The 23,280-nt window shown below is 44.6% G+C and overlaps 1 protein-coding gene across 1 annotated transcript in view; it reads left to right on the top strand.

The window, feature by feature from the left end:
- LAMC1 (laminin subunit gamma 1) overlaps window positions 1-23,280 on the top strand; it is a 108,476-nt gene that overhangs the window by 50,918 nt on the left and 34,278 nt on the right. Inside the window, exons 2-3 of the mRNA XM_080917791.1 lie at window positions 16,462-16,766; window positions 21,198-21,328. Coding sequence (XP_080773917.1) covers window positions 16,462-16,766; window positions 21,198-21,328 — 436 coding nt within the window. The remainder of the gene's footprint in view (window positions 1-16,461; window positions 16,767-21,197; window positions 21,329-23,280) is intronic.

Here is a 23,280-nt window from a genome sequence, read left to right as displayed (position 1 = left end):
TTCTCTCACCAGGTAGAATTTCTTTAGTGTAAAGATTCAGCTTTTACTTAATTTTGATGTCTTTATCTTTAGTATCTCAACCAAATGCCTGGTACACGTTAAGTTTCAAAATATGTTTGTAAAATGAATATGTCATTGAATTGACCAGGCACAAACCACATTCATCTAAATTTACTGTTTTCTTCCTATACAAAACAGCAGCCATGTGACTCAAAGGAGTGGCAGGCAGGGGCAAGACAAATTTCCTGATCCCCAAATCCACAACCTGTATCCTTCAGTGTGCATGTGTCAAAGCTTAAAAAATACAGCATGTAAATACATCTCATGTCTTTAAAAGATTCTGGACAAGAGTTCCATGCTCATGATATGTGTAGTAAACATCGTCCAGTCCTTGCTGTTGTAGAACTCTAACCCCGAGTACTGGGTGTCAGTCCTCCGTGACAGTAGAGAACTTACGTGCCACCACCCTGAAGGCTCGTCACATCGAATGCTCAGTGCTGAGGGGAGCTGGAACCAGAGTCACAAGAGTGGAAACGGTTGATTTATGCAGGGTTGGAATACAGGGTGCCATGTTCATGAGTGGAATCTGTGCCATTTACCTTTGGGAGAGAGATTTTTTTTCTTTGATACTGTTTAAAGACTGTCATACACAAAGGTTTTAGGGTGTTTTGTTTTGTTGTTTGCTTGTTTTTAATGTCTTGTTTTTAAAATCTTTAAAAGGAGTTTTGGAAAGATGCATTCAAGCTTTATGTTTATGTATATGTTTATATACAGACCATATATATGTTTATACACAGACACTATATATGTTCATATACAAACAATACATATATGTTTATACACACACACACACACACACACACACACACATACACACACACTATAGAGTTCTACCCTGACCAATGTGGTAGATGAGTTGACTCACCAAGAGCACCTGGTTTGTGGCAAGGACAGTGCCTTGGGTATTACCAAATACCATTCTTAAATCATGGGTTTCAGTTCATTAATGTCACCCAATTTCTCTAATAAATGCAATAGGAATAGATTGCATTATAAGATGGCATTTTTTAAAAACTAAGCTTGAGTTCTCTCTCTGTCTCTCTGTCTCTATCTCTCTCTGTCTCTCTCTCTCTCTCTCTCTCTCTCTCTCTCTCTCTCTCTCTCTCTCTCTGTGTGTGTGTGTGTGTGTGTTAAGGCTGCACTATGAAGTATCTTTTCTCCTATGCATTATTGCCAGAAAAGCTTTTTTAAAATGTTATGATAAAAAGTGCCAAAAAAAGTTTCAAGTTCTTGCTTTTTAATTAGCTTTTCTGGATCAAGAAAACTTGCACAGAGGGGTAAGTACTCAAGTAGTTTACATGATTTGGGCAGTGAGGGACAGTAGAGATGGAAAGCCTCTTGGAGACAGGCTTTATGTGAGCTGAACCTGACAGGACAGGTAGGGTTTGAAGAGAGTGGTTTATGGGTAATAACGAAGGGGGGACTGCAGAAGGAGTCAGTGCACCTTGGAGAGTTGTAGGATGTGGTTTAGGGACAGACTTTGGAATATTTGCAGTAACTTTCGTGGAGAGTTTGGGTTAAGTCGGTAACCTGCATGGATAGATATGGTGGGCTCCGGAAAACTCTCCGTCTCCACCCGCAGCTCTGTACAGCATGCAGCTCCTGAGAGAACTTTTCTAGGTGGCTTTTGGATACCAAGTCTCTGGCATCAGATCAAAGAGAGCCGGGAAAGGGTGTTGGCAGTTCTCCAGGATGTAAATAGAAAAGGTAGAAAAGGTCCCATTGTGGGTGCGTGTGAATCACCCTGTGCGGGAGACCCAAGACCTGTCAGTTTGAAATATGTCAGAGGGTGGATTGGAAACATTTCTTATCATGCTGAGTGGTTGCTCTCACTACAGAGGGAAAAGCAGATAAAAGGCTCAACCACCTAAACTATGCTGTGTGGCTTATCTGTCAAGTGGCCTCTTTCCCCTCCACATCACTGAATCTGGTATACGTGTAGTTTATACATTTGGAGATTTATTAGGGAACATTCCTTATCTCTGGAAAGGGGCATTTATTATTTAATTGCCCAAGTCTTTTCAACTTTTTAATGGAAGAATGTTTTAAGAATACTTTGTGAAATGATAATATTCATTAAGGAAAAGATGATTGCTGTAATTAGAAAAAAACTCATCTTTAAGAGATTGTAGCAGTAGACACACTTAGAAGCCTCTTTTAAAGTCAATTTACTCTTTCAATAATTCACTTATTTTTCTGTTTCACTTATGTTTTGCTTGTATGTATGTCTGTGTGAAGGCGTCAGATTCTCTGAAACTGGAGTTACAGACGGTTGTGAGCTGCCATGTGCTTGCCGGGAATTGAACCCCGATCCTCTGGAATCAGCTCTTAACCTCGGAGGCATTTCTCCAGCTGCCTACTTAGAAGTCTTGATTCTTTGTTGTAGCAGATTTTCACGGGTTGTAAATTGAGGCTATCCTATGAATTACTGCTTCCACTCTAATCACTGGAAAAATCAAACATGCTTAGGTATACAGGGTTACTTTACTTACATCTGGTCTGGGGAGACGGAACACAGCTCTGAGATGGGAGCCCACCGTTTTACCACCAATGAGATACCAAGTGAAAGCGCAGGCTAGGAGAAATGGAGGGATGAGCAACCATGAGGGACTTCTAAGGGCTTCCGTGGAGATCGTGCCCCTGCAGGGAGGGCACACGGGTGAGAAGTGAGGACTGTTTGCTTATCTTCTGAAGGCATCCGCTCACAATCCCTCACTTGTAAAGGGGATGGCAGCTGGCTGGGTATGTTCATGATGTAAACTGTCCATCCGCTCAGAAGAACAGAAGGACAAGGAGGCCTTGTGAAAGGCTGAATTCCTACCCAAAAGCCAAGGGCGGGAGGTTCTCATGGAGATCTAAACGGGGTCTGTTCGAGTTTTCCATTTCATTTACAGTTTTCAACATGTCATCTTTCCCGCTCTCCCGCCCGTGATTCCCATTTGACGGAATGAATCTGACTCTCCTTTCACGCCTCTGCTTGGGGCAGGGAGGGACCACCCTGGAAAATGGTGCCTCTTTCCTCGTAGTTGTATGTCCCTTGTCTGTCTTCTGCTTGCCTGCTTCATTTTCATGAGTTGTATGAGTAAAAGAGTTCGGATTTGATTTTTAAAATAAGTTCTGTTTGCTGCTTTTGTGCATGCCAATTTGCAAGAAATGAAGTGGTTTTCCCTCTGTGAAATGATATGTACTTCTAGGCATCAAACACATTTAAATTGTCATTAATCTTAGAAAATTCTAGATAAACTTCTGTCTTTTGTTATTTTGGTGGTACTACAAGAAAAGTTCACATGTAGTGAATCAGATTTTAAAACCGTGTGCTCTGTAGAAAAAAATGGTAAAAGGCTAAGTAGAAATCTTATTTTTCTCAATTTTATCTATTAAAATGATATTATTTCATTTTTAACATTTTCACATAATGTATTTTGATCATTTTTTTTCTTTCTCCAACTTCTCCCAGCTACCTCTACCCACTTAAGTTCATTTTCTTTTTCTTAAAACCAAAGCCTAAAAGACAAGAATGTGTGTGTGTGTGTGTGTGTGTGTGTGTGTGTGTGTGTGTTTTGTGTTGACTAACTACTAAGCATGAGACCTGCCCTGGAGTATGGTTAATACACCTAGTGTGTTATTCCATTGAAGAAAACTTGATTTTCTCCCTGCAGCTATCAACTGCTCTTAGCTTCTTGGCTGGGGATGGTCAGTGCTGGGCCTGTACAGGGTTTGACTCCCCGCCACAGTCTCTCTGAGTCCGCTGTGTATCTGGAAAATGTTTTCTTGGCGTCACCCAGCACCTCTGGTTCTTAACAGTCTTGCTGCCTCTTGCATCTAGATCCCTGGGCATTGAGGGGTGCGGCACCCCATTCAGGGCTGAGTGCTCCAAGTCCTCACTCTCTGCTCATTCTTCTTAATTACCATCTACAATAAGAGGCCTCTCCAACGAGGATTAAGCCATGCATTGATCTATAGATATAGTGGTCACTTTATTGCCGTGTTCATTTAGCAGAATAATAGTGATAGATTTTCCCCTAGTGTTTTTCTATTCCTGGATTTCTTAGATCATCTGACAGTCACACGTAGATACCTTGTCGTTGGCCGGGCAGTGTTTTCCACATATCTCTGCTCTGGTAGCCAGTAAGCAACACGGGATGGTTTACATGCAAGTAGGCGTGGTTTCATTCCAGTGAATCTTTACAGAAGTAGACCAGAGAAGCCTCAGGCTATACAGTGTATGAGCCCTGACTTAGAGCATGTATTCCCCATGCAGAGCTGGACAGGAGGTGAGGTCAGTGATGCTTCCAAAATAATGATGATGATGATGATGATGATGATGATGATAAAAATAATAAAAATAAGTAATCCTCATTGTGCAGCAGGTGTGAGGCTGGGGAATACCTGGAAACTGGAGTATCAGGTCTGGAATCCAGCATGATATAATTCTCCACTCTCCTTTCGTTTTCCTTCCCCTTCCTGTTCACTTTCTCTCCTCCCTCCTCTCTCTCCTTTTCCTCCATTATCTGTCTATATGAGCATCACACACTTTGTCCTTAAACTTCCTAGATACACTTTTTTTTTCTGCTTAAAAATAAACATCTGAAATTTCTTCTCTGAAAAGTCAGTATTTCCACACCGATCTAAACCAGCAGAGTGTAGCAAACACCCAGCCTGCCAGCACTACCCAGCAGAGACCTGACTTAAACCAGTAGAGGGACAAGCTGCTTTCTAACTGTTGGAGTGTACTGAGACAGAAGCTATTCCCGATGAGAATTACTGGTGGTATTAATATCACAGCAATCTGTGGGAAAAAAAAAGAATTTGACCCATGTTTGCATATCAAGGATAACATCATGACATTTTAGACATTTAGTTTTCTTTTCTTTTTTAATATTTATTTATTTATTTAATACATGTGAGTACACTGTAGCTGTCTTCAGACACACCAGAAGAGGGCATCAGATGGTTGTGAGCCACCATGTGGTTGCTGGGATTTGAACTCAGGACCTCTGGAAGACCAGTCACTGCTCTTAACCACTGAGCCATCTCTCTGGTCTGAGATTTAGTTTTCTAAACATCAAATGTATGTTTTTATTGCCCTAAGAAGTACAGCCCTGAGGAAACTGACCTGGGAAGAGATGTGATGGAGGTTGGACTCAGCTGGTCCGGTCATTAGAAGCCTGTAGATACTGAGTAATGGTCATGGTCGTATTTATGGCTTGTATTTGTCTGCTGTGGATACGCGCCACACATTTTGCCTTGAAATGCATGCTGTGAAAATGAAGGACTGCTTGGGTTTGCCCGTTCGTTCTACCGTGTGACAAGTGTACTCAGGTCTTCTCCCTCCCACTCATTTAAAGACAGCGCGCGGCGATGGAAGCGCTGAGGGCAGATGTGTTAGTCTTGCTTCCGTCGCAGAGATAAAATGCCCCACAAGCAGCTTGGGGGAGAGAGGGCTCACTTACGCTCACTGTCCCAGGCTATGGCGCATTATCGCAGGTAAGTCCAATGGCAGGGCCCGAGGCAGCTAGCTCTACTTGCAGTCAAGAGCAGAGAGAGGCTGGTTTATTTGCCTTTTTCAGGTTTTTTAGGTGATACTCACTGCCAGTTTGGTGCCTAACTCAGGGCTAGGATGTGGAGAGCTGCGGAGGGCCTAGGCGCAGGCTAAGTACATGCGAGAGGCTCTCTGGAACGTCTGTCGGTTTTGAACTGTTAGGCTCAGTATTAATAAAGTACCTTCTGCTCTTGCAGAGAGCCCAGATCTTTTCCCAGCACTTGAATAGTGGCTCACAACTATCTTCTGACACCTAAGGGCTTCTGCATATATATACCTGGTGCACATACATATACATAATATTAAATAATTTTTGAGTCACTTACAGTGACCCTGGAATGTCTGTTATTCCTTCTTTCTCTCTTGAGAATCCTTGGTAATTAGACCCCCTGGGCTTCACTCCAGGCCCAGGGAGCATGATGGCCTCCCTGTGGCCCATCAGTCCCATCAGGAAAACAGTCTTCACTGTAACTCCAGGCACATCGAGTCATTCCATCAGTACAAGGCATGTTATGTTCTAGTCTTATTAAAGATGGTTTTGAGACCAAGGAGGTGGCTCAGATGGTACAGGTGCTTGCACACACATAGTGTGGAAGGTCGGAAAGAGAGACAGACTTCAGACAGACAGACACACACACAGACGCTAATTTTTTTAAAGGAAGTTTGCCCTTTGTTTGTTTTTTTTCTATCCAGCTACTATTCTTTATTACAAAATTGCTTGGAAATTGTCTTTATTAGTTGGCTCCAATTCATACCCCACCCTGCCCCACTCCACCCAACCCAGCCCAACATTCTTTCTTGTTTTTAAGTAGCTTTCTTAAATTTTCTAGCATTCTACCAAACCGCTTGTCAAGATAGTAGAGACTTCCAGGTTGTGAAATCTAGTGGCCAGAACTCAATCACCATCTTTCTTGCTCTTTCAGAAATAATTGACTCAGCTGGTTTCTTGTATTGAAAAACATCCCAACTGGTTATCCAGATGGTCAGCCCTGAAACCATTTACATACAAGTAACTTGATAGAGACTGAGAATGGTGTATTTATGAATTTATATGTGTTTAGGGACACACACACACACACACACACACACACACACACACACACACACACACCTGATGTAATAGCAATTAATGGGAAAAGAGCCCATAAATTTGAAAGAAAGCAGGGAGGGCTTGGAGGGAGGAAAGGGAAGGGGGGATGTGATTTCAAAAAAATCAAAGTCTCTTTCTCTTTAGTAGCTATTTCTCATGAGTCCCAGTGTACATCTGTCCTCATGTCTGACTTTATTTAAGGGACATTTTTGTCTAGCTCCATGGCTTTGAACACTGATTCTTGATGATTTCCAGATTTTTCTCTCTGCCTGTACTTCTTCCTCAACTTCAGAATTGTTCAGTGTGATTCTGTGGTAGTGGGGTTTGAACCCAGAGCCTCATTCCAGCCAGGGAAGTAAGAGCTCTACCACAGAGCTACGTCTGCAGCTCCAGACTCTTGTTAATTGTTCACCGGACATTCCCATGCAGTGTCTCACAGGCACCTTTACTGTGCACCGATAGCAAGCTCCTAGTTTCCTTTGTTTACTCCTACAGTTTCAGTAACTGCCTGCTTCACCTTTCCAATTGCTTAAGCCAGAGCTTATGCCTCATAGCCAGACAGTCACTAAAACTCATCTATTAACCACTCAGAATCCATGTACAGTCTGGCCAGTATTTCTACACAGCCCCAGTGAGTCTTATAAAAGTAGCGGTCAGGGGGGTTGGTGAGGTGGCTCGGTGGTCAGACGCACTTGCACACAGCCTATCAACTTAAATTTAAGCCCAGCCCTCACAAGTACCTGGTCTGCATAAAGCTGCATTTGCACACATGTACACAAAATATAAATAAGTAAAAGTGAAAAGTGTACAGAATTCTCCAGTGGACTTTCAGCTAGTAAGAACCAGGGCTTCTCAATGGCCTACAGAGCTGTCCCTGGCCCCATCCCCTAACTTACTCATACTGACCTCCGGCCCACGCCCTAAAGCTTGATGGCAGGCTCACGTGTTAACATTTGTCCTGAGAAGGCTTCTCACCCACGTGCTGCAGTGTTCAGCTTAGGGTCTGTGCTGATGTCACCACACCGTTGTCAGGGAGGTCACTTCCAACAAATCAACGTTATATAGCATTCCTCCCTCCATGCTTTCTATCGTCTGACATATATGACAGTGTGTGTGTGTGTGTGTGTGTGTGTGTGTGTGTGTACATTTGGAGGCTGGAATTCACCATCAAACATGATTCCTGAGGAGCCACACGCTTTGTGTTTTGAGACAGGGTCCCTCACTGGGATCTGGGACTCACTAATGTGCTTGGATTGCTAGCCAGCCAGTCCCAGGAGTCAGCCTGTGTCTGCCCTGACAGCACTGGGGTTTTGTAAGCACGTGCCTGTTTGGCCTTTAATGTAGGTGCTGGAGATCAAACTTAAGTCCTTCAAGTTCCCCACAGCAAGCAGTGACTGAGTTGTTCCCCCAGTTCACATCATTGGTGTTTATTTATTCCAAGCCTAGCAGAGCTCTGACACCATATGTGTCTTCTTTTCTCCCGAGGCCTCACGCTTGGAATATTGACGAGCTGGCACATATTAACATTTGACAAATATTTGTTGAGTGAATGGAAGAATTTGGATCTGTACGATGCTCAGGACCAGTGAGGACTGAGGACTGTTAACTCTGATCTAGTGGGTGGCTGTGGTAAGAAATGAACGCACAATCATGAAAACCGAGAAAGATATTTTGTACTCAGCCATAAATGGTTTTCTGGGAATCTATTGTATGGCCGAGAGATACAAGTAGAACATGGTTGTGGGGAGTGGAAAGGGGACGAGTTCATTGTGAGCCACAGAAACAACCAGTAAAAGGTAGTCTTACAGGATGAAAGGTTAGAATATTGTCAGAACTTTGTCATGGCGAGCTTTGCGGTGATTCGCTGACTAAATAGTCAGTGAAGAGACAAAGCTCAGATACAGTCAATCTTCTCCCTGATCTTCACCCTTCTGTGCAGACCGGAGAGCACAGAACAAGAAAGACCTTCCCGCTCATTCTGATGTCTTCCTTCCCACACTTTCCCATGTTTAAAGTCTCGCTGCTGCAGCACATGGACCCACTGCCTTTTTGCTTACTTTATCGCCTAATAAATTTAAGCATCTGCCTTCTCTGTCGGCCTCCCTCATGTCAGTTGGTTCCCACAGCTTGAACTTGGCCTAGCAGAGTGAGCAGTTTTTCTTCCTGAGTGTGTGGATGAGTGGGAGGAAGGGCCGGCCTCATTCCTCTAGCTCAGCTAGAAGATTTCAGACATGTTGTGACCCACTAGCCTGAATCAGGGCTTGCATTAAGTCTTGTAAGCACGAGGCTCTGGTTAATCAGCCATGCTCCCAGCCAGTTCTTGGCTTGGACTTTCACTTGGTAATCTAACCTCTTTTGCTGAAGCTGTGCCGTGACGTGGCGGAGGAGGTGCCCAGATTGGAAATGTCCGTCTCAGATGGTAATTTGCACCTATCTTAAATGACCTTCCAAGCACGCTTGAGACTTTAGTATTAGTTAAGAAGCCTGTCTGTGCAGTGGCTGTCTGACGAATGTTTCATAACCATGTTTAATAAGCAGGTTGAGTCACAATAGCTTGGTCTTTCAGTTTAGTGAAGAATATGTAGCCTTTGGAGATTCTGTTCTTCGGCAACACAGGCGGATAGTACCAGGTGGTTTGGGGTGGGGGTGGGGGATAGTAGGGAGAGGTCAGAATTGTGTTCTTTACCAAGACTTCAAGTTTGATACTTTATGGGAAAATCGAATTTTCTTAGAAATTGGGATGTTTTCGTCTCCAATACTGTATCATCTACTTCAAAATGCGCTCTTCTCTTTAGCTTCGTACTGGCCTGTACCGTTGTTTTTATAAATAGCCTTTGATATACAGACTTTCACAAAAGAAATCTAAATAATTCATTTTTCCATATTGTCTGCATTTAGTGTGTCTGTGTTATAACGTGGTACAAATGTGAAGGGAAGGGCTCATTATAGACACTTGGAAAATAAGGCTGTTGAAGGCCTGGGCCATGCATTTGAGAGGAGACTTTCTCAAATTGGTAGCCTCATTGTATTTGTTATAATAAGTTTAGTTGAAAATTATTGTTTGCTAGAGAACTGTCAGGGTTGTCCCATTTGAAAGTTGTAGTAATTTAAATGTACGTCCTTTGGGTCTGTCTCCTTTTTCTGATAGTATTTGGCTGCTTGACAAAGGATGAGACCAAGAACAGTCTCTGAAATCCAAGGGAAAGAAATGAGTTGCTCCCCTTTTCCCTCTTCCCATCCTTCCTCCCTTTCAACATTATATTTGAAGGATGATACGATACTTAAGGCAGTAGAAAGAATCAGCTCTTCACTCCAGCCGCAGGACAGAGTTCTCAGGAGTAGGGATGACTCTGCTGAACTCTCCGGGGTCACCTCAGCGCATCCTGGATGTGCTTAACTAACTGTTCTAGTGCTTTCTAGTGGGTTGGCTTGAAGATCCCAAACCCAGAACTTGGCTCTGGACTGTGGATTGGTGGGGCTGTGTTTGTGTGAAGTCATCTCTGAGGTGCAACAGGGACAGCTGGTACGCAGCTGGACACGGCCTGGGAACTCTCTGCTCACAGCCCTGAGAACGTTTTCAAACAGTTGCTTTCGGCGTCTACTGTTTGTGTTCACTGTTTGGAGAGTCCTAGTTAGTAGCCTAAACACTCACCATCTCTAATTGACTGTTGTACAACCATCTTAGTGTTACACTCCCAAGTCTTGACTTCAGAGGGAGCATTCAGTGTCTGATTTCTAGAGAGTTAGCCTGTAATTTCAATGGTGAACCCCTTGGCACCTAATTTGGTTCTTTAGAAGGAACTTCTTTTGTTCTGACTCAGCCCTTGGGAGGCATTTTGGAATCCTGGAGAGTTCTGTATGGCCATTGTCATTCATCAGTAAACTGTAAAGGCAGTTGTTCCACCGGCTCCTTATGGAATTCTTCTGAACTGCGCATAACAGAGAGACGTTTATGTTCCCCAGCAGTCAGTGTTTGCATCCAACTCCAAGACAGGAAGAGCTTCTCCCTACTCAGGGAGATTAGAAATAGTTTACCACGTAGGAGGCTGGAGCAGAATTCCTTGGCTCGGCCCCACTGGAAGCATGGCTCCATTCCCATTGTTCAGGCAGCCCTCCTCTTCTCTCCAGCCAGCATGGACTGTAGGATTCAGAGCAGAAAGTATGAATTAATTTTGAGTGTTCCATTCTAAACATCTGCCCTTGGGGGGGTTTGTTTGTTTGTTTGTTTAAGGGGAAAATGTAGAAGGGGAGGAAGAGGGGCAGCAGGACTCTCAGAAGCTAAGTATTTTCTGTAGGGTGTGAGTACCCATGGCTTGTCTTCTTACGCCTGAACAGGAGGTGATGCATTGAGAATTTAGGATTTCCTCAGTCATTTGATCTGGCTTCTGTTCCTTAAAGCCACACTGTCTAGTTTTGCTTGATCCCATGATGAAATGATAGTGTGGTAGACTCACTGGATTGGAAATCAAAACCTGGACTTGTTTTCTATCCATAGACCAATGAATTAGTGTTTCCTTTGCCAATGTGGAATTATAAGACAGACCAGTAAGAGGAAGGAAGGCTGGAGAGATAGAGGGAGTGCAGCAGGAGGAGGAGACGCAGAGACAGACATGGGAGCTCTCACGTGTAGCACACAGCTTTAGTTTTCCAAGGTCTCAATCAATTAAGGTCATAATCTCAGTAAGACCGATCGAACGCCCTGGCTCCTCCATTCCATTTCTTGATCTTGTCTGGTGTGTGTGTGTGTGTGTGTGTGTGTGTGTGTGTGTGTGTGTGTGTTTGCTGGGATTTGGGCCCAGAGCCTTTGCACAATAAGTGGGTGTTACACCACAGAGCTACACCCAGAACTTTTAGTTTTGGACACTGGGTCTTACTATGTAGCTTAGGCTGATTCCAGAATCTTCATGCTTTATCCTGAGCTTAGGATTATAGGGTTACAGCACCACACTGAGTCTGTTTCTTTGTTGTCCAAAGATGATCCGAATTCCTTGAAGCAGGTTCCGTGTCTCTTTGTCCTTTAGGTGCATCAGTAAAGAGGATGCTGTAGGTGGCTGGAGGAAATAATACTTCTGCTAAAATATCTGTACAAAGTTGTGATCTTTACCCTCTTCTCTGTGGCCAGTCTTTGCCCAATAAGGCTACTGTGTGTGTGTATTGGGGTTGGGGGGACTGGTTTGCAAGTGCCTATTAAAGCATTTTAAGTGGGCCAGCAAAATGTTTCAGTGTGCAAAAAGTTCTTGGTTTACAAGCCTGATAACCCAAGTTCAATTCCTGGAACTCAGTGTGGGAGGAGGGAACTGACTTCCAAAAGGTGATGTCCTCTGACCTCCACAGGCGTTCCCACACTCGCTGTCTCATGCACAGCAATAATGAATTAAATGGACTAAGAATTAAAGTTACTTAGACAGTCCTCATGCAGCTTTCCCAGCTGTCTTTGCCTCCTCCCCTGAGAGCAGGAAAGCATTATCAGAACTCTTCCAGCTTTGTCCCTTCCAGAGTTGCTTGAATTGTAAGACAGAGTCACGAGGCAGGTTCCTCCCGCACCCCAGCCCCATAGAGCCAGTCCCCAGCACTGAATCCCATCCTTGTCTTCCCTCTGTGGACTCAGACACTTCCGCATTAAATATAAATACGCACCTACCTAATGCCTAAAAAGGCGAATGTTGCTTTAGTGTCCCTCCTGCTGCTCTTCTTCATCCTGTGCTTAACGGGATGACCACGCTCCCTGCTTCTGTCCACTGTCCCTGCCCCTGGAACTCCTTTAAATGCACAGTAAGCTTTGTGGCTTGCCGCCAGTACACATTTCTTTAGGCATTGTCTTATTTGACACTTGACTCATGGCAGATATGTGTACACATTAATGCTTGTGGTTTGGGGAACCCTTGCAGGTGAGTGTGTACACATGTAGTGTGCCCATGGTTGATAACTGGTGTTCTCAATCACTTTTCTACTTTTTCTTTTCTTTTAAAAAACATACTGGGCTGGAGAGATGGCTCAGTGGTTAAAGCACTGACTACTCTTCCACAGGTCCTGAGTTCGATTCCCAGTAGCCACATGGTGGCTCACAACCATCTGTAATGAGATCTGTTGCCCTCTTCTGGTGTGTCTGAAGACAGCTAGTCTGAAGATGAGCTATAGTGTGCTCATGTACATAAAATAAATCAATAAATCTTTACAAAACATGTCTGTGTAAATGTATGCTGTGTGTGTGTGTGTGTGTGTGTGTGTGTGTGTGTGTGTGTCCCCGTCCGTGTCCTAGTGTCCGAGGAAGCAGCTAGAAGAGAGCTTGGAGTCACCTGATACAGGTTTAAGGAACCAAACTCAGGTCCTCTGGAAGAGCAGTAAGTGCTGGTATTGGCTTAGCCATTTCTCCAGCCTCTCTACCCTCTACATTGAGACTGAGTCTTTCACTGAGCCTGAAGCTCACTGATAGGTTGAACTGAGTGACCAGCAACCCTAGGTGTCCTACTGTTCTTCTACTGAGATTACAGGTGCATACAGTCACACCCAGCTTTTTGTGTGCACTCTGGGGCTTTGAACTTGGGTCCCCATGCTTGAGCAGCAGGCACTTTTACTAACCCCAGCCCACCTCCTCGCAGATTTCAATACTATTGATGGTCCCTCCTTGGTGTCTATTTTCCTGGCTCCCCCTCTTTCTGGTCACTCCTGCATTCTGTGCTTTGTCATCTTATATGTCTGTGCAACACACTTGCTCCTAAGTCTCTGCCGGTCCCTTAAAGCTTTGGTATCCACATCCTAAGGGATCCTGTCTTTATGTCTAACCTACTACCTTCTGGCCCATCAGACCACTGACAACCTGTTTGTTGCCTTAGAGAGATTTCCCTCTTGTTTAGAAGACTTGCATGTCTCAAATCTCCCGTATCTGGGGTGAGTTTATCAGCCACTTTTCTAACACTGATTGTCTTCTGTGGTTTCACCTCTTTCCATTTGGAGGCTTTTAATCCAGAAATTTAAATGTTGTTCATAATCTTGCACTTCCTGGGATGAGGAGCAGCTGTTCTGATGAGGATGTAGGAGGGCAGGTATACACAGAGGTGGTTTTTAAAGCGGCATCCGGTCCACTCTGTGCCCTGCTTTGCTATGTTGACTCTCTGCAAGCTGCTTCAGGTCCATTCACGTCTGTGTAGCTTCCTGGCCTTGTTTCATTTTCAGTATGCCATTGCTACTGGAGTATTGCCACATCTCAAGGTGCTCTTCAGGCAGGGCGTGATGGTGCAGGCTTTTAATCCCTGTACTCCTGGAGGCAGAAGCAGGCAGATCTCTAAGTTGGAGGCCAACTGGTCTACATAGTGAGTTCCAGGACAACCAGAGCTATGTAAAGAGACCTTGTTACAAAACAAAACTAAAACTTAAAGAAGAAATTGTTCTTCATTTCTATCCCTTCTAATCTCTACACTGGCCATAGTGTCAAATCTGAACATACACTTCCTGGGACAAGGCCTTCACTGGCGACTGTTGACCTTGTGTTGGAATTGTTCTCGTGATCCTTTTCGTCCCCAGCTGTCCTCTGTACTTCCAGCTGCTGTGTAGCTCCTCTGGTGATAACCACACACTCACCCACGCCACTTCCTTAGCTTAGACAATCTTTTACCAGTTCTAAGCATTTCTTGGTCTTGGAAGTAGATGCCGCTTTCCTCAGTCAGCAAACACCCCACAAACCTGAGATAGGTGGCTTTCATCCATGCCCCTCCCTTGCGATAGGACCAGCACAAGGAAACTGCATTCCTGTGCCCACAGAGCTTAAACTGTGATTCCGGCGGCAGTGTGTGTGTGTGTGTGGCTGTTTGAGCAAGTTACCACAGAGCTCTTTCCCTCTTTTTTTGTGGCCAGAATCGAGAGAGAAAAGCTACTCTGAATGGAGGCTGAGAGCTCAGCTGGGAAACTATCAAGCCTCAGAGTTTACTGAAAGCAGCAAGCAGTGTAGCTGTGTGTTTTGCTGCTATGGACCCATGAGGGATCTGGTATGCAGACTTATTGCAGGTGTCTGCCATAGGTCAGGGTGCTAAAAAGCACTGAGATGTCAGGAAGGTAGAGAAAGAAGAAACGCAGTGTCAAAGCCCGTGAGAATCCCAAGCCACCCACTCCTATGCAGAATCCTGTTTGGCTTATTGGAATGTCTTAGAGAGTAAGTTTCTGGAATACCGTGTGTACTATGCAGCCGTCTCATCCTCATGGCTTGCCGGATTTGATATAGCAGAGACAATAGTTCTTTCAACAAAGCTGTAGAAACTGTCATGTGTGACCTGTTGGGAAAAGTGCTATGTGGGTACCATTTGTGGAATGTTCTAAGGTGAATATAATTACTAAGTAGTCCCTCAGTCAGTTGTATGAATAGATCTGAGCCCTTGGTTCAAGAATTGTCTTCATAAACTCTATTATAACATTGCTTTGTACTTCATAGAACTTTATAATGGGTCAAGGATGTGCAAGAGTGGATGGGCAGGATTGTCCTTATCTTTATGAAAAGAGAAATTGCTACAGAGAAATCGGACAGCTAGTAAGTGAGGGAGCCAGACCAGCACAAAGGCTTTTTAGAGCCCAGTCCTGTGTTCTTGAATGCTTCAGTTTTGTGTTTCAGTTCAGGTGTGTGTGTGTGTGTGTGTGTGTGTGTGTGTGAGAGAGAGAGAGAGAGAGAGAGAGAGAGAGAGAGAGAGAGAGAGAGAGAGAGTTATTAAATCCCTTCGGTGATCTGGACCAGTTGAGAAAGTTAGTCTTACTATAGAAAAGCTGGGTAGGAGGGTCAGGCCTGTATGCACACTAGAGGACGTCCCCTGTTCTGCACAGAAGGTCAAGGTGGTTTTTTTCTAAGAGGGGATTCACTCGGGGAGTTGGGGGCGGGGGACACGTGCCATCTCCTTGAGAGCAGAGTTGGTCTGTACACACCCTGTGTGCAGTGTATAGCACAGGACTGAATGTGGAGTTGTGCCACACAAATACTCATTGACCCAGCTGTGGTCACTGTATGTCTTTGGTAGAGCAGAGAAGTAGCAAAGCAAATGTGTTGTAAGAGCCTGGGTGGGGATTAAATAGCTGCGTATTGTCTGAGGTCATGCCACCCAAACCTTTGGCCATGCCCTGGACATGCCAGAACTTCCTGACCCACTGACTCTTCTAGAGGGCTGGCCCCACATGACTCCTCCTCCTGCTCTTGGTGGCTCAGAGCTTACGTCTCCCATGCTCTCCTGCGGACATCTTCAGACATAACCTTTTTCTTTTTTATGTCTCTGGTGAGCTTTTGACTGAGGAGTTTTCTCCTTTCCTGTTCACCTCCCAAACACTCTTCTTCTCACTAGGGTAGATAGTACTTCTGAGGACAGTGTACCCAAGGAAACACTCCGTGCATTCAAAACCTTGCCCTTTATTAACTAGAGTGTTTTGAATGTGCTTAAAGTTCCCAGAGGACCATTCCAAAAGTTTTTAGATTTTTAAGAAAATTGTGTTAATTAATTGTTCATTGAAGCACCAGCATTAAGGATGGGTGAGATCATTATTTAGCTTTATCTTAAAATGTATTGGTGCTGCACTTATACCACCGATTTTCATGGCCTATGTCAAAAACCAATTGCACACTGTATTTTGTGAGGAAACGTGCAGTTTCCGGGCTTAGAAGAGCCTACTGGGCTCGCTAGTGTGTTCGCTGTCCTGAGGTTTTCCTGTAACGCTGGGCTCCTCTTCCTCAAGCCTCAAACCTAATTAGGAACGGGGTCATTTCTTATCTTAATCCAACTTTTTTGTATTTATTCCGTAGGAAAGGCTTTTGACATCACTTACGTGCGTCTCAAGTTCCACACCAGCCGCCCTGAGAGTTTCGCCATTTATAAGCGCACCCGGGAAGACGGGCCCTGGATTCCTTACCAGTACTACAGCGGCTCCTGTGAGAACACGTACTCGAAGGCTAACCGTGGCTTCATCAGGACAGGAGGGGACGAGCAGCAGGCCTTGTGCACTGATGAATTCAGTGACATCTCCCCTCTCACCGGCGGCAACGTGGCCTTTTCAACTCTGGAAGGAAGGCCAAGTGCCTACAACTTTGATAACAGCCCCGTGCTACAGGTCAGCAAACAGGGTGGTGTGGGAGCCGGCTGTTCTGCCCTGACCATAATCCTATGAAAATAACCCAAGCGAGTGGTCACGTGGGCAGCTAGACTTCATTCCGTTCTCCTGTGTGTTATCTATAAGTGAAAAAAAGTCATTTTCTTCCCACTGCCTGGGGAACATGTGTTCTTACGTTTTTTTCCCTCCTAAAAATGTATCCCAGGGTGTAACCTTTACAAAACACACATTAGTTTAAAGTGGTTTTTTGAGACAAAGTCTGCCCACATACCCACATATGCAGTTGAGAATGGCCTTGAACCCCTGACCCTCTAGCTTCCACCTCCCCAGTGTTGAGATTATGGGTGTAAGCCACCACACTCCTACAACCCTTATTAAACCTAAAGAGTTCTAAGTTTAGTCTATGTTCTTTAGGAGGGAACATTTCACTTCTGACTTTTTCACAAAGATATTTGGTGTCGGGCTGTGAGTGTACACCCTAGTTGGTAAACTGTGAGTGTACACCCTAGTTGGTAAATTGTAAGTGTACACCCTAGTTGGTAGACTGTGAGTGTACACCCTAGTTGGTAGACTGTGAGTGTACACCCTAGTTGGTAGACTGTGAGTGTACACCCTAGTTGGTAGACTGTGAGTGTACACCCTAGTTGGTAGACTGTGAGTGTACACCCTAGTTGGTAAATTGTAAGTGTACACCCTAGTTGGTAGACTGTGAGTGTACACCCTAGTTGGTAGACTGTGAGTGTACACCCTAGTTGGTAGACTGTGAGTGTACACCCTAGTTGGTAGACTGTGAGTGTACACCCTAGTTGATAGACTGTGAGTGTACACCCTAGTTGGTAGACTGTGAGTGTACACCCTAGTTGGTAGACTGTGAGTGTACACCCTAGTTGGTAGACTGTGAGTATTCACTCTAGTTGGTAGACTGTGAGTATTCACTCTAGTTGATAGACTGTGAGTATTCACTCTAGTTGGTAGACTGTGAGTGTACACACCCTAGTTGGTAGACTGTGAGTGTACACCCTAGTTGGTAGACTGTGAGTGTACACCCTAGTTGGTAGACTGCTTACTCACCAGTGCCTCTGCGTAGCTGGTTCAAGGCCAACCTAAAATACATAAAATCTGCCTCAAAAAAGATCTTAATTCTTTTACATTTTGAAATTTATTTTGTGTCTATGTGTGTGTGAGAGCACAATAGTATGTGTGTAGGTCAGAAGGCTGCGTGGGAGTTTGTTCTTACCTGGTGGGTCCTAGAGATTGATCTGAGGTCATTAGACTTGACAGGAGGTGCCTCTGCCTGCTGAACCTTCCCACGGTCTGCCCATCCCCCAAGTAAATATAATAAGGTAGTTGAAATAATCTTCCATTTTTCTTGCATCCTTTCATAACTGTTCCTTAATTTGACAAACTAAAAGGTATGTTTTTAAAATTAGCAACAGGGAACAGCTGATGGAAGGTATTTAAGTATTTAAGATTGTCTTCTTTCCTCATCAGAGGAGGACACTTATCTGTGCTGTTGATGTCACTGTGAGAAGGCTTTCTTCATCACCTGAGAAGTTGAGTTCTAGAAGCGGGATAACAGTACCTTGGCACTGTACTTACAAATCACCCTAAAAACCTTTCCTCATCTAGTAGTGGAACAAATCAAGGATCCCTTTTCTCTGTTCTGTGTGCACATCCCTGTACGCCCTCATACGGAGTCTCTGTGTATTGCTCAGATTTCTATGTGGTCATGGAAGACCGAGGATCCCGTGTCCTCCTTAGCATGTTGATATAGACACTGATGTCACATCTATTTGCGTGGTCACATTAGTACCTAAATGGAGGCAGTCTGTATTCACTGACCAAGGAGAGAAGGAAGGACCAGCTATGACTTTGAAAATGCTACTCCCATTTCATCAAAGGTGTTCTTCTGGGCTTTCTACTTCTGGATTCTCAGTTTTTGTCTCTAGAATTTTTTATAATTACTATTTTACATTTACATATTTTGTGTGTGTATGTAAGAGCACAGGTGTACACTGTACACCCACTGGTAAGTCAGAGGGCAACATGCAAGACCATCTGCCATGTTGGACCTGGGGACTGAACTCAAGTCATCCGCCTTGACAACAGACATCCTTACCCACTGAGACATCTCACCAGCTCCGTAATTTACTATTATATTCAAGGACACCTGATTTGATTAGAACATATTTTTCTGTGTCCAGTTCCCCACACATTGTACTCTCTGAGGCTGTCGGGCATGAAAGTAAATCCATTAGCGACGCCTTTCAGAGAAGTGTTCTTGTGATGCAGAGAAGAGATTTGGCAGGGAGGACAGCTGGTTTAGGTAGACGAAAAAGCTGGAGACAGAAAGAAAGCCTCGGGAGAGACAATATAACAGACCAGTCTGCCGCACTGGTTTCTTTGTCTGATTGATTGTGTTTCCTGACCTGGAGAGTCTGCAGTGGGACCAGGAAAGAATGGTGTTTGAGGTTGTCACTGATTTTCTGGCCCCTTTGCTGCCGGCATGCCCACCAGCCTGTCCTGAGCAGCTCCCCTGTAGGGCTTTCTGCAGTTTGCTGCTCTTCATGTTGTAGAAACTAGTGAGACTATATGTCAAAAATGCCTTGAGCGTTCATTTCATTGTGTGGTAGCTTTAATTATGTGTGTGTGGATGTAAGAGCCCTGGCTCTCATAGCGCAGGGCCAAATTGGGTGAGCAGATTTGATGTCTAGCTGATCAGAGTAAGCTGCCTTTTTTCTGATGGAGAGGAGGAGACTGAGGAGACAGAAGAGAAGGTCTCTGGTCTCTCTGGCTGAGTATCTGTGATTTGTGGGTCTCAGCCTCTGTTACACACTTAGCTATACTGTAAGGCACTGTGTTTTCAGCCGTAGGTACCTGAGCAGCCTTCTGATGTCTAGATATATTAAGTCTTTTAGCCCTCGTAACTCCACAAGTTGGGTTTTTTTTTATCATTATCTTATTTTATTATCTTCCTCTTTATAGATCCTCATCTGAACTAGAGCTCAGAGAGGATGTAAACTGTCCCAGCTTCCAGGTGTAAGTGGCAGAGCCCACACTGGGACTCTGCTCAGTCGAGCCCCAGATATTGGAGGCAGTTGACTCTGTGGCACCCTGTGAGCTTTCCTTCTCCTTTGAAGATGGGGGGGGGCTGTGGTAAAGATGAAGCCTTGGAAGGTATTATTAGCATTAAGCAGAGGCGTGTTTAGCTGTTATGGACAACTAACAGATTCCTGCCATTATAGTCATGAGTGGGAGTTGTTATTGAGTTCCAAGGATGGATGCAGTGAAATCATCTTCTCCATCCTAATTATACTCGATGCTTCCCGAAGATTAGCTTTTATGATCTCTCCTTATTGCCAGGTGTTTGGCATAGCCTCAGGCAGTGGTTCTTTATCGGGAGTGCTAGTCTCATAGAGCCCTCTGGCAGCAGAGATGCCTGCCTCAGTCCCCCAGCTTGTACATCTGTGAGGGTGAGTCTGACACAGTGCCCAAGAGTCTCCTGGACTTGAGTTGAAGTGCCATCTTTGGGTCTGGGCTCACTCACCAGGCAGCTCAACTGAGAGCCGAGTCTTTCTCTTCCCTTGTGGTCTTCCATGTTCAGGAGACCAGAACAGGCTTTTCCATAGTAAGGACAAATTCTTTGGCATCACAAATAGTCTCTGTTGAGCCTCCACTTGAGTTGAATTGACTGTAGTCTCCTCTGTACATGCAAGCTCAGAGTCAGCATGGAAAGGGTGTGGCACAGGGCGTGGCACTGGCAGACTGGGTCGTTTGGATTGTTATTATAGCCACTCTGTAAGCATCTGATAAAGTTATCTCAGTGGAAGCACAGTTATTATAAGGGCTTAGATATCATAAAAACCAGGGCAGTAGTGAAGCTTCTATTCTTGTCTGCTGTCCATACGATACACCTTTCAACTTGATCAGACATAGATTCATTCACTTTGTGCCAAGCATGAGGGACCCTGCAGTGAACTAAATGGACACAGATTCCTACCCTCTGAGACGTTCAGTCTGGTAGTGTAGGCAGTGTGGAAGTGGGTGACATCAGCAAAGCAGTGAAGAGGTGATAATTTTAAGAATGGCCATGGAAGACCTGATGGAGGTGACATTGTGCAAAAGATCACAACAAGCAAGACTGCGCTCAGTTGGCTTGGGTCAGTATGCGCACACATTTCAGTCACCTCAGGAAGAAATAGCAGTGTCCTTACCTTTGGAAACACCACGTTGTAAAGCGACGGTGTTAACCACGGAACAGTCAGGGAGGGGAACATCAGGGAATTAACGATAGTTCAGTAGTTTGCTGATCTAGCAAAAGACGATCTTGATTAGCGTAGGAACTGTTTAGAGGATTTTCTCAAACGTGCTTCTCATCGTCAGCTCCTCCGCTGCTCTTCATGTGTCTGCCTTCCCTTTGCTCCCTGGCAGGAATGGGTGACGGCCACGGACATCAGAGTGACACTCAATCGCCTGAACACCTTTGGAGATGAAGTGTTTAACGACCCCAAAGTCCTCAAGTCTTATTATTATGCAATCTCAGACTTTGCTGTGGGCGGAAGGTGAGTGAACTGTTAAATCTGCCTTGAAGGACTTTGATGATAGCTCGTTTATAGCATTAGAATTTAGGGACTGTGTGGATCTGGAAAGACAAGCCCTAACCTAGAAGACTTTTCTTACCAGATCTTCTCATTCTGGAAGCTAAGCAACTGGGTTTTCTTAAGCCTTGTTAATAAATCTACACTTCTTGGCCATTTAAGTGTAGAATCCAGTAATGGGTTCTGCAGAGCTGCTGCCTAAGGGAGAAGCCTTGAGTTTCAAGGATCTTAGGAGGGCATTAAGGATAATACTTAAATAAGCAAAATTTGAAGTACAGATTGAGCTACTATCTCAAGGTATTCTAGTTTGCTTTCTGTTGTTGTGATAAACACCCTGACCCAAACAAAACAAGTTAGGGAAGGAAAAGATTTATTCATCTTAAAACTCCCAGATCATAGTTCATCACTGAGGGAAGTCAGGGCAGAAACTCCAGCAGGACAGGAGCATAGAGGCAGGAACTAAGCCATAGGTCACGGAGGGGTGCTGCTTACTGGGTTTTTCCTCTTGGCTTGCTCGGCCTGCTTTCTTGCACAATCCGGGACCATTGCCTAGGCATAGCACTGCCTACAAATAGCTGACCCTCCCCTCATCAATCATTCATCAAGAAAATGCCCACAGGCTTACCTACAGGTCAATCTGATAGAGGCCTCACTCTCATTGAGGGTCCTCCTAGCCTCCCCATGCCCGTGCCAAGGCAACAGAAAACTAACCAGCGTACAATACTTGAAATGTTACAAAATAGAATATTTTCTGGTATTCATGTGATGTCACAAGTGGATGGTCAAAGTGCTACTTCCCAAGTGTTGTGTAAAGTTGCCTCCGGGCCATGAAATTCATGCTGTGACTTGGTCCCACTCCCGAGATACAGCAGTCTGTTTTTGAAAGCTTTCAAGAATCCAGAAGCTTCCATTCCCAAGCCCTTGGGGAGGGTGTTGGGCTCTCAGCTTGTGCTCATACACCTGTGTGTTCAAAACAAGACTAGAGGAGCAGGCAGGGTCTGGATGGCTCCTTAAGGACAGGTAGGATTTGGGCAGAGATTTGAGTAGAAGACTGGAGGCAGGAGGATGGCTGTGTTAACTTGATGGGAAGAAGACATCTTGGCGCAACTGTAAACCAGAAAGATTGCTTTATGGCCAGAGACAACAGGCTAAGAATCATAGATTTTCTTCTCTTGTGTTAGCTCATGAGATCTCAAGAGCAGAAAAATTCTTTTTGTGTGTGGTTTTCCTGGCAGGCTCAGTGAGGTAGGTTTGAAATGTAACCACTGAGAAACTGGGTAGTGTTTGGCGTAAGGCTGTAATATGGTGAGGAAGACGAGTGTTTGTCGAGAGTAGAGGCTAGTGGTACAATAGATTGCTAGGAAGGCACTTCGAAGCCCATTACTTTATATTCCAACCCGCAGAACCAGTTCAAAAGAAATGTCCTAGGTGGTGTGAAGACAGCGTGGCCAGTAGAATTTCCATCCATATTTTGATGCTGTAGAATCTGGATAGGAACAGCACACACCTGCTACCATGCAGAGGGAGTGGGACATGTAGATACATTTTACTGTGGAAGCAAATTTACCAGGTTTTTAGTCTGAGATGATCTTAAGGTCTAATGATCAAGAGAACAGTGCTACCACCGATAAATTAAGAAAATGGGCTAACTTGGAGTGGATGATGCATTTACTCATAGACTTGTACAGTTTTAGGTCCTGGGACACATGAACTTTGTATAATGACCAAGGACAGGAGCCTTAGAGAAGGATAGGAATAGAATTATCAAGGCCAGTTCATCTCTGCACAGTGAAAATGATCCCAGTGTGCAGACATTTTTAGATGTCGGTGAAGCTATAGAACTGCTGTCTTTAAGGAAGCAAGTGAGAGACATGACTGTTCCAGCCACGCTCACGTCTCCAAGTTCCCTTCGGCCC

Source organism: Micromys minutus (assembly GCF_963924665.1).
Source record: "Micromys minutus genome assembly, chromosome: 6".
NCBI classification, from domain to species: domain Eukaryota; kingdom Metazoa; phylum Chordata; class Mammalia; order Rodentia; family Muridae; genus Micromys; species Micromys minutus.
Note: the sequence above shows the minus strand (reverse complement) of the source record. Positions and strands in the feature narration are given on the sequence as shown.